We start from the raw sequence: 14,728 nt of genomic DNA, 5'->3' as shown, positions 1-14,728 counted from the left end.
ACATGGAAACTATGCAAGCAGCATTAACTCCACAGAAGTGGCTGCTGAGTTACTGTTCATCATTCAATACCTAAAGAAGCTAAGAGCTGGTAAACCCATTATTATTCCATCACCTTGACCCACACTGGGCACTTCCAGATTGTCACTATTTTCACATGGAATTCCATCACATGTATTGACAAGTTCAGGTTGTTCAGTTAAACATAAACAGTGGTAAGGGAAAGGTATTTTACACATGGGCAGAGGCACTGACGCTCACCCAGTGCACTTCATAGCTGACAAGGGACCTGAAGCTGTTTATTCCGTCTGATTTAACTGCATGGTTCACATCACATAGTAATTAGGCCAGAGCTTTCCAAACTTTTCATGTTGGTGACACATTTTTTTTAGACATGCATCATTTCGCGACACAGTAATTCAGTTTTACTAGCAAACTGGAGGTTGAACTAACCCTTTTCCACCCCCAGGAGGAGCACGGGGAGCATTCACGCAACATACCTACACACTACAGCCAACACACTAACGTGTCTCAATACACAGTTTGGAAAGCTCTGAATTACGCTTACCAGGACTTTGCATATGGGCAGGCTCCCAGTGAGGAGCTCACTGCTGCTTTGCTGCTCCCTCATCCTTTTCGCTCTCACACTGTGCTATGCTAAGCCATGATTCAGTGTGTCTTTTTTTAGTGTGCTAAACTCTCCCCTCACTCACCATAAGCTGAGGCCAAGAAGAAACCTTGGTTAATGAGGAGAAAGATTAACCATGAGACCCAGTTCAGAAGGCATGCTATGCTAAACCTTGGCTTAGCTCAGTGCAGCACGACAGAGAGAAAGGCCAGAAAGAAGCAAAGAGCCTATGAACTCTCCAGGAGCTTGCATATACACACAATCCCATCAAGCTATGGTATGGCTCAACATGCAGTGTGACCCAGGCCAGTGTTGTGGAAGCATTCTTGTTTGTATGCTCCAAGGCTGATCTCCAACACCAAAAGCACAGAGCAGCACTGCTTGAATCTAAGCAATGGGAACACCTGCTGCCTCCTGACAGGTATTCATTACTGCAACCACACCCCTGGGAGTTGGGCAGAATCCTATATTAAACAGGTGCCAGAACTGAGTCACACCCAGAGTCACACTCTTGGTTGCAAAGAGAGCAGACACTCTTGACTCATTCTTGACTATTTCTGTGGAATTTACCAGCTACGCCACTTGCAGCTGATCTAGGCCTATGTTTCAAGGTGCATTTTCATCATCAGCCAGAAGTCTGTTCTAGCCTTTAGCTCACTTCTGGCACACCCTCATTGAAAGAATTTGTAGAGGTATTGATATGTAGTTTGGGTTACAATTTAATGCATAAAGCAAGGGTGGAGAACCTGTGGCTCTCCAGGTGTGACTTGATGGCCGTTCCCATCATTCTTGACCATTGGCTATGCTGGCTGGAGATGGTGGAGGTTGGAGTCCCACAGCATCTGGAGAGCCACAGGTTCTCCATCCCTAACATAAAGCATCACACATCAGGGGAAGGGTTCAACTAGTGATTTGGCAGAAACTTTTCAGTCATCCGTGGCAGCTGCAACATATGCAACAGCTAACCAGATGGATCACCATTACTGACTGCATGCATATCCTTTGCAGAAAAACCCTTTCTATAATGACAATTCACGTGAAAAGCTCTTTTGCATTTCACAACCAACACATAGTTCACAGAAAGGGCAGGTGCGTTTGTGGCATTTATATCTTAGCTGTCTGAGCAGCTGACAGACCCACATGTGGGTCTTCAGATTTAGCGATAACTATCTCACGATTGTTCCATGGCAGGTCAGAGGACAGAATGCTTTGCCAATACATATATTTATGTGTGTGTCTGTTTAATGTAAGTTGAGCAGTTAATAGGCATAACAAGCAGGCATTGTGTACATTCACCATGCTTCATGGAAAATGTATACATAACCCTTCTGTGAAGAGGGAATTGTGCACATTTCGCAATCTATCTACATAATACTCAACAGGTCTTGGGGAATGTGCATATCTCAGCTGAATTTTCTATGCATAACCACACAGTTTACTTCCCCTTAAAAAAGACATACATATAGGCAAAATACTTTAATAACCTGAGTGTCCGGGGGCAAGAATTCCAGCCTAACCCTGTCCCTCATATGCTAGCTTTCTATGTGCAGTGAACTATTTTCATAGGAATACTATCAACCATCTGCCCTCCCACCTGAAGATGAAAGTGGTACAATCCAGAAAGAGCTTTATCAGCTGTCTGCAGGAAGAGAACATGCAGGCCATTTCAAGAGGCTTTTGTGCAGGGGATCTTACACACAGCTTGATTTTTAGCTATAATAATTTAAGATACAAGCACTGGAGAGAGCTGGCTAATAGTGTACTGTGTGCTTCAGAGGCTTCCTGTACACAATCCCTTATTTTCTGAAGTGCTTAAACAGGAATAACATGAAGCCACAAGCACTCCTGTCTATTAGCTGAAACTTTGGGCTTGTCTACACTTCTGCTTCTACCATGCCTAAAAAGAAGGGCTCTTGGGGGTTCTGATAACCTTGGGGGAAAGCTAAATGGCCATTTATACTAGGCAGTGGAATCTGGCACCAAACTATTAGCAATTTTAGTTTGCTGGGCATTCCTGTTTGAGCCAGGTTCAGTCAGACTTCCCCAAGTTGTTCCAACCAACTAAGCCAGTCTGTTTCTCCTTCTCAAGTACACAAAGTAAGATCTACGTGCTAGTTTGTGGGAGACGTGGTTGATAGAGGATTTGACTGAGAAGACCTAAGTTCAAATCACTTCTCAGTGGTAAAGCTTACTTACGGATAGCTTTGGGGACAAAGTGAGGCAATCCCAACCTCACTACCTTGACTGCAGGGGCAAGGGAATATAAACTTAGGGAGCTTCCAGACTACAAGCTCCATCCAAAGTTCTATGTCTGCTAGTGTAAGGCAAATTTTAATGTTAGACAAAGCCATTTCCCGTTCCTGGGGAGCTGATGTTGCAGACGGGAAGCAAGCCTGCCCCACACACACGGGGTGGTATAGTTCCCGCGCCACTGGGGAGTCCTCGCAGCGTCATTCCTTGGCCGTCCAATCCAGATTTAAACTGGCCGTGGCCAAAGACTCACCCCTTTTCTTCCTGCTCGCTCAGGTTAGGCTCTTTATCTGTTGACCTTGCTATGGACCACAGTTGGTCACCTGTCAAAGGGGTCTGGTAGGAATTTTTTAGACTTGGCAAATTGGCACCGGCCAATTGGTTTTTTGCCTACCTCGTAGCAAATCGTCACAACTTTGTAAGGTTTGATGGTTAGGCATTGGAGTGTTTCGTTGAAGGTGAATGGAGGTAGTGGCCATCACCTACCCCTCCTAATTCAAGGGTATTCCGTTAAAGGAATCTGAGGGGCGTGGTCTCTGTCCAAAGCCACAGACAGGGAGCTAGGGCCATGGCACGACCCCTAGTGGTGATCCTGGGGGGCTTCCTAGTTGATGTGCATTGGCAGGGTTCCCCCTACTGGTGGTTAACCCTTCCAAGACTTCCTGCAGACGGGCAGGAGTCAGATATAGTCGCATGGTTTCCAATGCCTAAGCCAATACCACTCACATTCTGTAACCAATAAAGTTGTGACCTTTTCCACCCATTAACTCTAAATACTGTTTCATGTGTCTTTATTCTAACTTCCTGGGAGGGTTAGGGACCTTGCCACGCAACAGAGGGTTCCAATGAAACAGCTGCACCAGAGGAAACTCACTGTGCATTGCAAAAGATTGCACAATCTATTCTGCAAAGAAGTTACTAGCAACCCAATTGTGTATTCTCTGCAGCACCCTTATACTGGCACGAAACATCTCACCCTCGGAACAAGTACAGTAGGTTGCTAGTGGCTTTAACCTAGCGCTACATTGCATCCAACCCTTCTAGTTTATTAATTGTTCGTCCTGATTTGTTGGCAGGGAAATTCTGCAACCCTAGCTATTTAACAAGTAGTCATTCTGATTTGTTTGCAGGGAAGCTTAGCTGCCGTTGTGTCAGTGCATTTTTCCATCTCTTCCCTTATGGCGAAAAAAAATAAAGCCCCACCTTTTTGGGAAGAGGGTTTGCTGTGCAAGACCTCCCAATCAATTATAGTAGTACAACCTGAACTTGCTGGTATGCAATTGGAATCCCACCTGAAAGCAGCAACCGCCTGGGAGCAGGCCAAGAAAATATGGCTATCTCCCATCCTGAAAATGCCAAACATGGGTAAGTGTCATCTCCTGCCTTGATGCCTTCTCCTCCCTGCAGTCTGCAGTTGTCACATCTCAGCCCTCTTCATCTTTGTCCAAATGTCTGCTGCCAATATCCAGTCTGTGCACAGGGCAGGTCTCCGAGGGCAGCAGTCCAGGGCCCCAATAAGCAGAATGAGCTGGAAGGCCTCCAAGCACAACTCCATCCTTTGGAGTAGGTGGAGCGATACACATTACCATCCAAAGCAGGAGTGGGGGAACCTCAGTGTGGGGCTGAATGTGGCCCTCCAAGCATCTCTAACTGGCTCTTAGAACTCTCCCCAGGCCACACCTCCTCACCAGCTCCGCTTCATGATCTTGAACTGTGTCCATGCCCTCTCGCTTGACTGGATGGAGGACAGTGAACAGCGGTGTAGCTAGCTGCTCGGCGCACCCGTGGGCAGGGCAAGCCAGGGCAGAGCACACTGCGCAGAACCTCCATGGAGTCCGCAAGCCCCACATGCCGTTTCGGGCAGCGCGGAGCCTGCAGGTGCCCGAGCCACCGTGTCACTCCCCAGGAGAGACGTGTGGCTCGGGTGCACTGCAGGCCAGGCCCTGCCGTCATCCCCCTCAGTGATGACACCCGGGGCGGTCCGTACCCTGCCTTCCTACGCCACTGACAGTGAAGTATGGGTGAGTGTGCAGAAGGTGCTGGCTGTTATGTGGCTGCATTGTAACTCTACAAATATTAAGCATTGGGTTGATGACTCCAGCTACTTTTACTACTGGCACCACGCACCAGTGGCAATGTGACTTCCAGGCTGCTAAAGATTCCTCACCCCTAGTTCAAAGAGAGGCTCCCCTGAGACCATTGAGCTCAGAGTCTAAAATTACCAAGCTGCATCACTGCAAAATCTCTCATCATTCTAGCCAAAGGATGCACATCCTTAAACCCCTATGGGGACATCCTGTCCAAATCCTGGCCCCTTATCCCTTACCTTCCAAGCCTTTCACAATCTTGTACTCTCCCTATTCACTCTTGTATCACATTACTACTCTGCCTAGGACCTTCACTCCTCTAGCTCCATCGGCCTTGGATATCAGACTCACACAAATGAGTTGCCCCTTATGCCTGGAACTGCCTCTCAGAACACTCCTAGGATGCCATCTCTCCTACTTCCTCCAGTTCCCTCTTCAAAGCCCACCTTTTCCATGAATCTTTTGGCACCATCTCCTTACCTGCCTTCCCCAACCCTCCCCAATATCCTTCTGCACCCCACCCTGCAACCCGGTGCCCTCCAGACATTTGGGACTACAGTTCCCATCAGCTGCTGGCTGGGGCTGATGGGAGTTGTAGTTCAAAAACATCTGGAGAACACCAGGTTGCGGAAGATGACCCTACTGTAAGTGAGCCTAAGAATGTGTAGCTGGTTTGGTTTATCCAGGAATGGAGTTTCAGGTGACCCTGATGCTGTACATGTATTATCTTCCCCCAATGCAGGACGTTTAAGAGTTTGGAGGCATGAATTAGATTAGGGATGCTCCTGTCAAAATTGCCATGTAGTGTCCATATGAAATTTGTTTGGCAAAATCCTTGATATTTGCAGGTGTTCATGCACTTTACAATTATAGTCCTGTAGCATGGAGATTAATGGCAAGAGAAAAGAAATTTGCAATACTTTACGATCACGAAGAGACTTCTACTCTAAGCCTGGAAGGACAAACAGTGCCATATATTATGTAATAGTCTGCTTACTTTCTGCAGGGTGCACGGTTATTAAAGGTGGAAGAACAGAGCCTGTAGAAAGTTGGGCAACATGGCTGCATTTTTAAACGTTCCCTTACATGTCTTTGCCACCTGCTTAAAACTTTTTGGTTTAAACAAATCTACCTGGACATGTAATTTTATCATATATGGGTTTTTTTAATTTAAAAATCTGATTGTATCTATATTTTAGCAATTTTATTACATCTACTTTTATTGCTACTCTAAATGAATATTATTTAATGAAGATTTTATACGTTTTTGTAAACTGCGTAGTGATTCATTTTTAGATTGTGTTATACAAATCTTGTTAAAAAAAATTTTTAAAACAACAACAACCTCCCTGCAAACAGAAACCTAGCCATGCAGGTACAAAGCTGGGATAAAAGCCTTCTGTGCCATATGCCTTAATTTTCTATTGGCACTGTGTTTTTGTTTTGTTTGTTTGAATGAGGAATATGCATCCCATGCATTCTGAAGTGCAACTGCCCACCCTTACCATCCTAGCATTTGCAATGCCTTATTCTGTTGCAAGTCTAGACCCTGCTTGAGTCAGGAGAGAGCAGTGAGAAAGAGAAAGGTTACAATCACACGATACATTTGAAGCATTATCATGTCACTGTCCAGCAATCCTGGATAATCATCGGAATCATAGTTTGTTAAGGGTTCTGGGAACTGCCATTCTGTGAGGTCAGCAATGTAAACAAACTGTGGCTGCCAGGACTCTGCAGGGCTATTACAATGGTATAAAAGGGTAAAGGTAAAGGGACCCATGGCCATTAGGTCCAGTCGCGGATGACTCTGGGGTTACGGCGCTCATTTCGCCTTACTGGCCGAGGGAGCCGGAGTACAGCTTCCGGGTCATGTGGCCAGCATGACTAAGCCGCTTCTGGCGAACCAGAGCAGCGCACGGAAATGCCGTTTACCTTCTCACTGGAGAGGTACCTATTTATCTACTTGCACTTTGACGTGCTTTTGAAATGCTAGGTTGGCAGGAGCAGGGACTGAGCAACGGGAGCTTACTCCATCACAGGGATTCGAACAGCCGACCTTCTGATCGGCAAACCGTAGGCTCTGTGGTTTAGACCATAGCACCACCCGCGTCCCCACGACCCCCCCTCCCAAACCCTTTATAGTTTGCACCAGACGAGCAAACTGGCTCCTAGCTGTAAACAAAGCCCACCAGTGCCCTTTAAGTCCCCTCCCATTCTGCACAGTAAAGACCTGCAATGCTCTGTTCCGCCTTTTACCTCTGCTGGTGGGGACCTCCTGCTCCACAACGCTGACATAGAGCTGCAACGTGAGCTGCGGGGTAGAACCTAGGAAGGCCTGGATGACAGCCATGCGCTTGAAAGCATTGCGGTGGGTGACCAGCCTGCGCACCAGGTGACCCACTTCCTGCTCCAGCTCAATCTCAGCGTCCTTGTAGATCTGCTTCTTGCGAGTGATGGTGACGTAGGGCTCTTCCTCCTTCCCCAACCTGCAGAACATCACTATGGCCTCTAAGCACCTGCATGAGAGAAAGAGTCAGGATCAGTATAGAAGCCACCAGCCCTTCTCTTAAGGTCTTCACAAGGGAGAAGCAAACAGACATACTCATGAATATTCATGTGTTGTTTTGGGAGTGGGGGGAGGGTAAAAGTCTGATGGTATTTTGAGCCAGGGTTTCAGTCATAGGACTTTAGGGTTGCAAAGGATATTGGAATACCCTTAGTCCAGCCTTCTTCAACCTTGAGTCCCCAGGTGTAGTTGGACAATTCCCACCATCATCCCAAACCATTGGCTAAAGTGGTTGGGGATGATGTAGTCCCAAAACACCTGGAGACCCAAAGCTGAAGAACTCTGATATAGTCCAACACCATCATTCTCAACCAAAGCCAGGTGTAAAATAGTGATGTGGAGGGAAAGGGAGAAGAGCAACACTTGGTGTAGTGGCTAGAGTGTTGAACTCGTGCCCGGAAGCCCAGGTTTCAAATTCCCACTCAGGCATTAAAGCTCAATGGATGACCTTGGACAGTCGCCATTTCTCAATCTAACCTACCTTGCAGGGAGAGGGAATGAACCATCTACACTGCTCAGAGCTCCCAGGAGGAAATGTGAAATGTAAATATAATAAAATAATATTTCATACTAATAATAATACCTCTAGATATGTTTTAGCCCAAGAAATAGGCTATCGTACCAGATCTGAACTCAATGTCTTTTTACACACAAAGGTCCACTATTTTTCAGCCTGATTTAGAATAGTTAAAAAATGATTATTTTTGTTGTTGTTGCCACTGCTGCTGCTGCACGATTTGGAGTCAGATCTATAGCAAATCACCCAAAGGTCTGCAAATAGAGCTTTGTCTCCTTTCTGCCCTCTACTGGGGTTGCCTATTTCCTTCCGGTTCATTATCTGTTGCTGCAGAAGTAGTAGTAACTATAACAAGAAACTGCCGATCTCAAACGTTAGCTACGAGCAGGTGATAAACATCCAGCTTCCGAACGCGTCCGCCGCTCAGGACTTTCCCACAGTTTTAAAAGCAGCACGCCCACAACTGTCTCCTAAGGCAAAATATGAGACTGAGAGCACACACCCTCTTCGAATGATCCAGCAAGACATTTTGATGGGGACAAAGCAGTGCTTCTCCTCCAGAATGACTCACCACGACTAGAGCGACATGCTTTCAGCTCCACCAACCTGACAGTGTTTTGTTTTTTGGCTTTTTGACCGCTTATTTTTTTAAAAGCAAACCACCTCTCTTTTTCTTTTCTATTTTAATAAAAGCAAACAACTTTTAATGCACTGAGGTCCAGCAGTGCCAATTAAAAGAAGAGAAAGAGAGGCTAGGCCTTTCAGGTAGCTACGGGGACGGTGGTGGTGTGCATCTTGAGGGAGCCATGAGGTCATTCCTTTAGGCAAAGACCCCCTCTTTCTCCAACTCAGACTCATATGAACATGGGAAGCTGCCTTATTCTGAATCAGAATAAGCCATCTAGCCTTTGGCCACCTAGCCCAGTATTAGCTGTGTGGACAGGAAGAGGCTCTCTAGGGATTCAAAACAGGATCTGTTTTGATCCTATTCAACCTGGAACGGTTTGTATGCAAAGCAGGTGCGGTACCTCTGACCAAGGCTGCATATACACCATAAAGTACATTTATAGCACATTGCTTCCCCAAAAGAATCCTGGGAACTGTAGTCACCCCACAGAACTACAATTCCCAGCAGCCTTAGCAAACTACATTTCCCAGGATTATTTGAGGGAAAAGCCATGTGCTTTAAATATATGGTGTCCCACACAGCCCCAGACATAGATCCTGTGCTTTTCATGGCTACAGAGCGGCCAGAATATCAACTGGTAAAGCTTTCCCCATCCCTGTGCTACCATACACAGGATTCTCAGATGTAGGAAGCAGCCTTATATACAGAGTTAAACCTTTGATCTGTCTACCTCAGCAGTGTTTATGCCAACTGGCAGCAGCTTTTCTGGGTTTCAAACAGGAAACTCAAGTCTTTCCCGGCTTCTAGCTGGAGATTCAGGGGACAGAACCTGGAAACTTCTGCATAACTCAAAGGTTACAGGGACTTGGGATGAGACCAGGAAAGTACTGACAGAACCTGTGTTCAGCAATTGCAGAACATAACCTCATAGGCCATTCCAAGTGAATAGATCCTGGGAATTATTACTCAGATGCAAGCATGCATCAGATTTTGATATGTGTCTGTCAGTGTTTTTGTAGGCTAGAGCCTACATCAGATACATGAGGTGTGTCCTTAGCTGGAAGATATTTGTCAATATGTTTATTTTGTATACATCTCAGCTTTGCATAGAAACATTTGAGACTGTACCCCTTGCCTTTCACCGACTTTCTGACTTCTCTGTTTACCATTTTATTCCTTTATGTGTGTCTGTCTGTGTATCCACTTGACACATCTGATGAAGTGAACTCTTGTTCCTAGAAGTCTATGTCACAGCCCTGTTAACTTCCCTATGTTTCTCATGATCATGCCACAGCTGCTCATGGGACGAGCATGCAACTCTTCCCCACAATCTAAGATTTAGTGCAACACGGCAGCTTGTTAATCAAAATGACAGGTAATGAGGTATAAATGGGAGCATTAGAAATGGATACAATAAACCCCCATGTCTGAACACAGCCTAAATTTGGGGAAAACCTTTTTTGGGACCAACCAAATTGTCAGGAAAATGTGGCAATCCTTCAAGTTAGAAGCCGGAAATGACAAACCAGGTATTAATTTGGGGAGGAGCAGCCATGGCTTCTTCACCTCAGAACCATAGGTGTGTGACTTCATACCTGTAACACCTGGGAGGGACTCACGTCAGCCTGCAATCACCATCTTGGAACCAAGTCTATAATTTGGCTTCATGGTTACCACATCCAGCCTAATTTCTGCACTGTTTTGGTTTTCCTTCATTCCCATCTCCCACTGCTTTGTATAATACCTCACCTGATGGGAAAATTCAAAAAGTTGCCACATTTTTGTGGCATTTTGGTTGGTTCTAATAAAAGTTATGACCCAGCTTTTGGATTTTATTTTTTTCCCTTATGGACCAACCTTGGCTACATTTGCCTTTTATGTCACAAAATAAGTGTTAAAGTCTTTAAGGTGCCACAAGACTTTTTGTTATTTTGGGGGATCCGGGAGCCTCTCGTCATCTCACATGAATGATCCAGCCCCAAAACATGCTAAATTTGCATCCCTCTGTCTTTGCCCACTCCTCCCAAGGCCCCATAAACTGCCTTGTGCATTATGCTTTCAAAGCTTCCTTCAACCTGGAATGAAAGGGAGGCGAAGTCCGCAAACAGAAAACTTAAAGAATGGCTCTTTGACGAGTTCCATATGCTAAGAATAGTACTGACGGCAGCTTCACTCCATTCCCTCACCAGTGAGAGAGGGAGGGGAAGACTGAAATTGAAGGGTAGAGCAAAGGGCAAATAAATGAGGGCTAAATAAAGCACAGGGTAAAAGCAGGCAGAGAAGAGGACCTTCCCGGCTTGGCCAGTCAGAGGAATGCTGGCCAACAGGGCTGGCAGGACAGAGAGGGAGAACCCTAATGATTTTGTACTTCAGGCTTAAGCTGAGAAAGAAGAAGCATTTGGCATGAAGAAGCTGGCTTGCTTAAATGAACCATTAGTTGCAGCAAACCACAATCCTGGAGTCAGACACAGGAACGTGCTAACTTTAAGGGAAACAGCAAGTAAACACTGCTAAAGTACACCTGGCCACGTGGAAAAAAAGGAAACACACAACACTGGGGCTTGCCTAGTCTTGTTCCAACCTGTGCATGTTCCACTAAACCATAAACAACATCACTGGCTTCAAGTTAGTTCTCCAGCCCAATTCAAAGTTTGAATTCTAAAATCCCAAATGATCTGGGGCCAGCATACCTACAGATGCACTCCTTTCTCTTACGTATATTAAGGCTGCAATATTACACACTTTTACCTGGGAGCAAGTCCCATTGAACTCAGTGGGGCTTTCTTCAGAATAGACATGCATAGGATTGTTTGATAACTTAAGGTGTGGGTTTTTTGTGTGGAGGCTCTGCTCCATGGGCTCTCACCACCCAAAGTACAGTAGATGAGTACATGGGACTCCTCGTCAGGTCCACTGCAACTGTGGGACTTCCTTTGCAGGGACACATTTGCCTCACTCCTTCCCTGCTGGCTTTCAGGTGGCCACCCAAGGCAGTTCTCTTCCAAGGAGCTTTCGGAGTGTCCTGGCCATTTTAATTTGTAAGGAGTGCCATGCTTTTGCTGCTTTGGTTGGCTAATAATAACAGATGATGATCTGATAGTCTGCATCATTTAATTGCAGCCAATTCCTTGTAGTGATTAGGAGTGTGCAGACTAGGACCAGGGTTCAAATCACCCACTCAGCCGTGAAATTCACTGGGTGAAGTTGGGCCAGTCACTATCTCTCTGTCTTATCAACCTCACAGGGTTGTTGAGAGGATAAAATGGAGTTCGGGAGAATTATATCTGCTGCCTTGAGTGCCTTGGAGATGTGGGATATTAATGCAGCAAGTAACAAAGCAAAAGTATTTTGTTAAGCTGCCTTGGGTATTGTAAAGCTGGTAGATGGCAGGCTACAAAGGAGCCTTACCCAACCTGGTGCCCTCCAAACGTTTTTGACTACAACTCCCATCAGCCTCCAACCCATGCTGGCAGAAGCATGATTGCAGTTGCAGCCCAAAATATCAAGAGGGCATCAGCGTGACAAAAGCAGATATAAATGTTTTTAATTAATAACATAAAGCCTTGCGTCTTGAGCAAGGAAAACCACATCTGTCTATAACAATGAATGTAAAATTTATGCATGTTATTTCTCTTCTGCACTGTGTTCCACAACAACCACATTCACAAGTGACAGAACAGCAGCCTCCAAAGTTTGTGGGGGGTGGGGTTCCAATGTGAAGAGCATTCCAAAACGAGCTCTCCACCCAGTTCCCTTTCTGCACTCAAAGAGGTGAAAGAAGAGCAAAGCAGAGACTGGGGGTGGGGGTGGGGAGTGGAGAATGAAACATCTGGACAAGCAGAGGCAGAGTTAAGAATTACAGCCTTTGCTGACACCCACCCCCCTGTTTGACTCATGGGATCAAACCAGTTTCCTTGCTATGCTGCCTAAAGGAGGCAGCCAACGACCTTTCACCTTGGAAAGCAAGCAGATTGAAAACAGCAAATTCCCATCGTTACAGAGCGCGTATGATTCTCTGAAGGCAGATAGGATGTGCTCGCAAGGCAAAAAGAAAGTATCATACTTTAAACCAGGGTTTCCCAAACTGGCTCTCCCCTGTTGCTGGACTACAACTCCCATCATCCCTAGCTAGCAGGAACAGTGATCAGGGATGGTGGGAACTGTAGTCCAGAAACAGCTGGAGACCCAAGTTTGGCGAATCCTGCTTCAAACAGTCAGGCTTTCTGCAAAGAATCCTGGGTACTGTAATTTGTTAGGGGTGCTAAGAGTTGTTAGGAGACCCCTATTTGTTATGTACTGAAGTTCTCACCCTGGGCCAGCAGGGGGATACTGTAGATAGTTATGCAAATGAGGGATCGAAAGTGACGTTCAGTGATTGGATAGTTTGTATGCAAATGAAGGATCGAAAGTGACGTTCAGTGATTGGATAGTTTTAGAAAGTTGCTACAGTTACGTTGTTCTGGAGCTCTATATAAGCAGGCTGACTGAGCTCTTCAGTTCAGTTCTGTTCTGGCCTTTAAATAAACATGAGCTGTTTGAGGAATCGCTGTGTCGTCTGATATGTTCGCCCACAACTTAACACTATTCCCCTCAAAGAACTTCAATTCCCAGTTTAACTGTCAATCCCTCTTCCCCATGAATTGTTGCTCTGTGAGGGGAGTAGGAGTCTCCTAACAACTCCCAGCTCCCTTAAGAAACTAGTGTGAAGCAGCTTTTCAAAACTCTGGAGTTCTTCTCCCTTCACTTCTGGGGTCCCACCTGAAAACATTTGGACAAGACCCTTTGGATGTGATTTGAGTAGCAGGCTGCTCAGCTTTTACCTGCTCCTGCACTGCCACCCAATTAACCCATCAGTCCAACTTGCATGTCAGTCTCTGGCTCCTCCACTACACCTGTGTCTGAAGTCCTACAGTAGTATAAACGATGGAGGGACAAAGTAGACATGATGATACATCTGTGAGGGTGGTAGTTCAATGGGGACCATGATAGCTCAGGGGCAGAGCACCTGCTTTGCATGCGGATGGTTCCAGGTTCAATTCCCAGCATCTCCAGGTAGGGCTAGGAAAAGCTCCTCATCTAAAACCCTAACAGCCACTGCCAGCCAGTGTACACAATACCATGGTCCAATAGTCTGACTTTGTATAAGGCAGCTTCCTATGTGATTGGATCTCCTGCTGTTTTGTTTCTTAACTTGGGAGAGATTCATGGAGGGAGGTCTAATTGGATCAGGACAGCAGCACCATGGGAACAGGAACTTTTCTCCCCACAGCGGGACTAAAAATATCTTTGGAGAATAAATTCTGCTTGTGAAAATGGCATGTGGACTGCGGGGATTAAATTGCCTCCTTCCAGCACTGCTGCCCCATTCAGTCCCGCCGCCCCCATCCCATGAAGGCTAGGTTTTGCTTGTTTGAGTTGGGCAATCTGGCCCCATGTGCGCCATGTGTCAATTGCACCAAGGTGTGGGACAACCAAGGGCTGTGCATGCTTTATGCTTCAAAAATCACAGCCCAAATGTGCAGCATCTTCTGCAAGTCAATGAATCCTGCAGCTTTCCAGTTTCATAGTGAAATTGGTGTTTTAGCCCTTGCAAAGACAGGACTGGAAGTGGGGGCCGGGGCTCCTGTTCGTTCAGGGGTGGGGAACCTTTGTCAGAGTAAGAGCTGTATGCCCTTGCAGACAGTCTTCTGGTAGGCTGCTTGCTGGTGGTGGGCAGGGTCAGAGGATGGAGCAACAGGTGTGATACTTACATTTCTATAGTGGTCTACATTATAGCTGCAAAAAAATTCAAAGGTTCCTACACACAAACACCACACACACCACTTGTGTCACCCTCCAGGAAAGTGAAAGGCATTGTTAACAAGGGCACATTCCAGCCAAGCAAAAGCAGAGCACCGTGAATGGGGATGTGGCCTGGAGAAGGGGCGTGGCCTAGTGAGAGTCTCGAGGGCCAGTTAGATATGTCTAAAGGGCCGTATTTGGCCCCCCAGACCTGAAGTTCCCCATTCCTATGCAATGATGCTAGGAGTGCCGAATGACACTTCCAAATGGACA

The 14,728-nt window shown here is 46.2% G+C and overlaps 1 protein-coding gene across 1 annotated transcript in view; it reads right to left on the bottom strand.

Moving 5' to 3' along the window:
- XKRX (XK related X-linked) overlaps positions 1–14,728 on the bottom strand; it is a 44,752-nt gene that overhangs the window by 3,552 nt on the left and 26,472 nt on the right. Inside the window, exon 3 of the mRNA XM_081179466.1 lies at positions 7,220–7,479. Within this exon, the coding sequence (XP_081035592.1) occupies positions 7,220–7,479 (260 nt within the window). The remainder of the gene's footprint in view (positions 1–7,219; positions 7,480–14,728) is intronic.

Source organism: Podarcis bocagei (genome assembly GCF_964188305.1).
Source record: "Podarcis bocagei genome assembly, chromosome: Z".
NCBI classification, from domain to species: Eukaryota; Metazoa; Chordata; class Lepidosauria; order Squamata; family Lacertidae; genus Podarcis; species Podarcis bocagei.
This window is presented reverse-complemented; position numbering and strand designations above follow the sequence as displayed.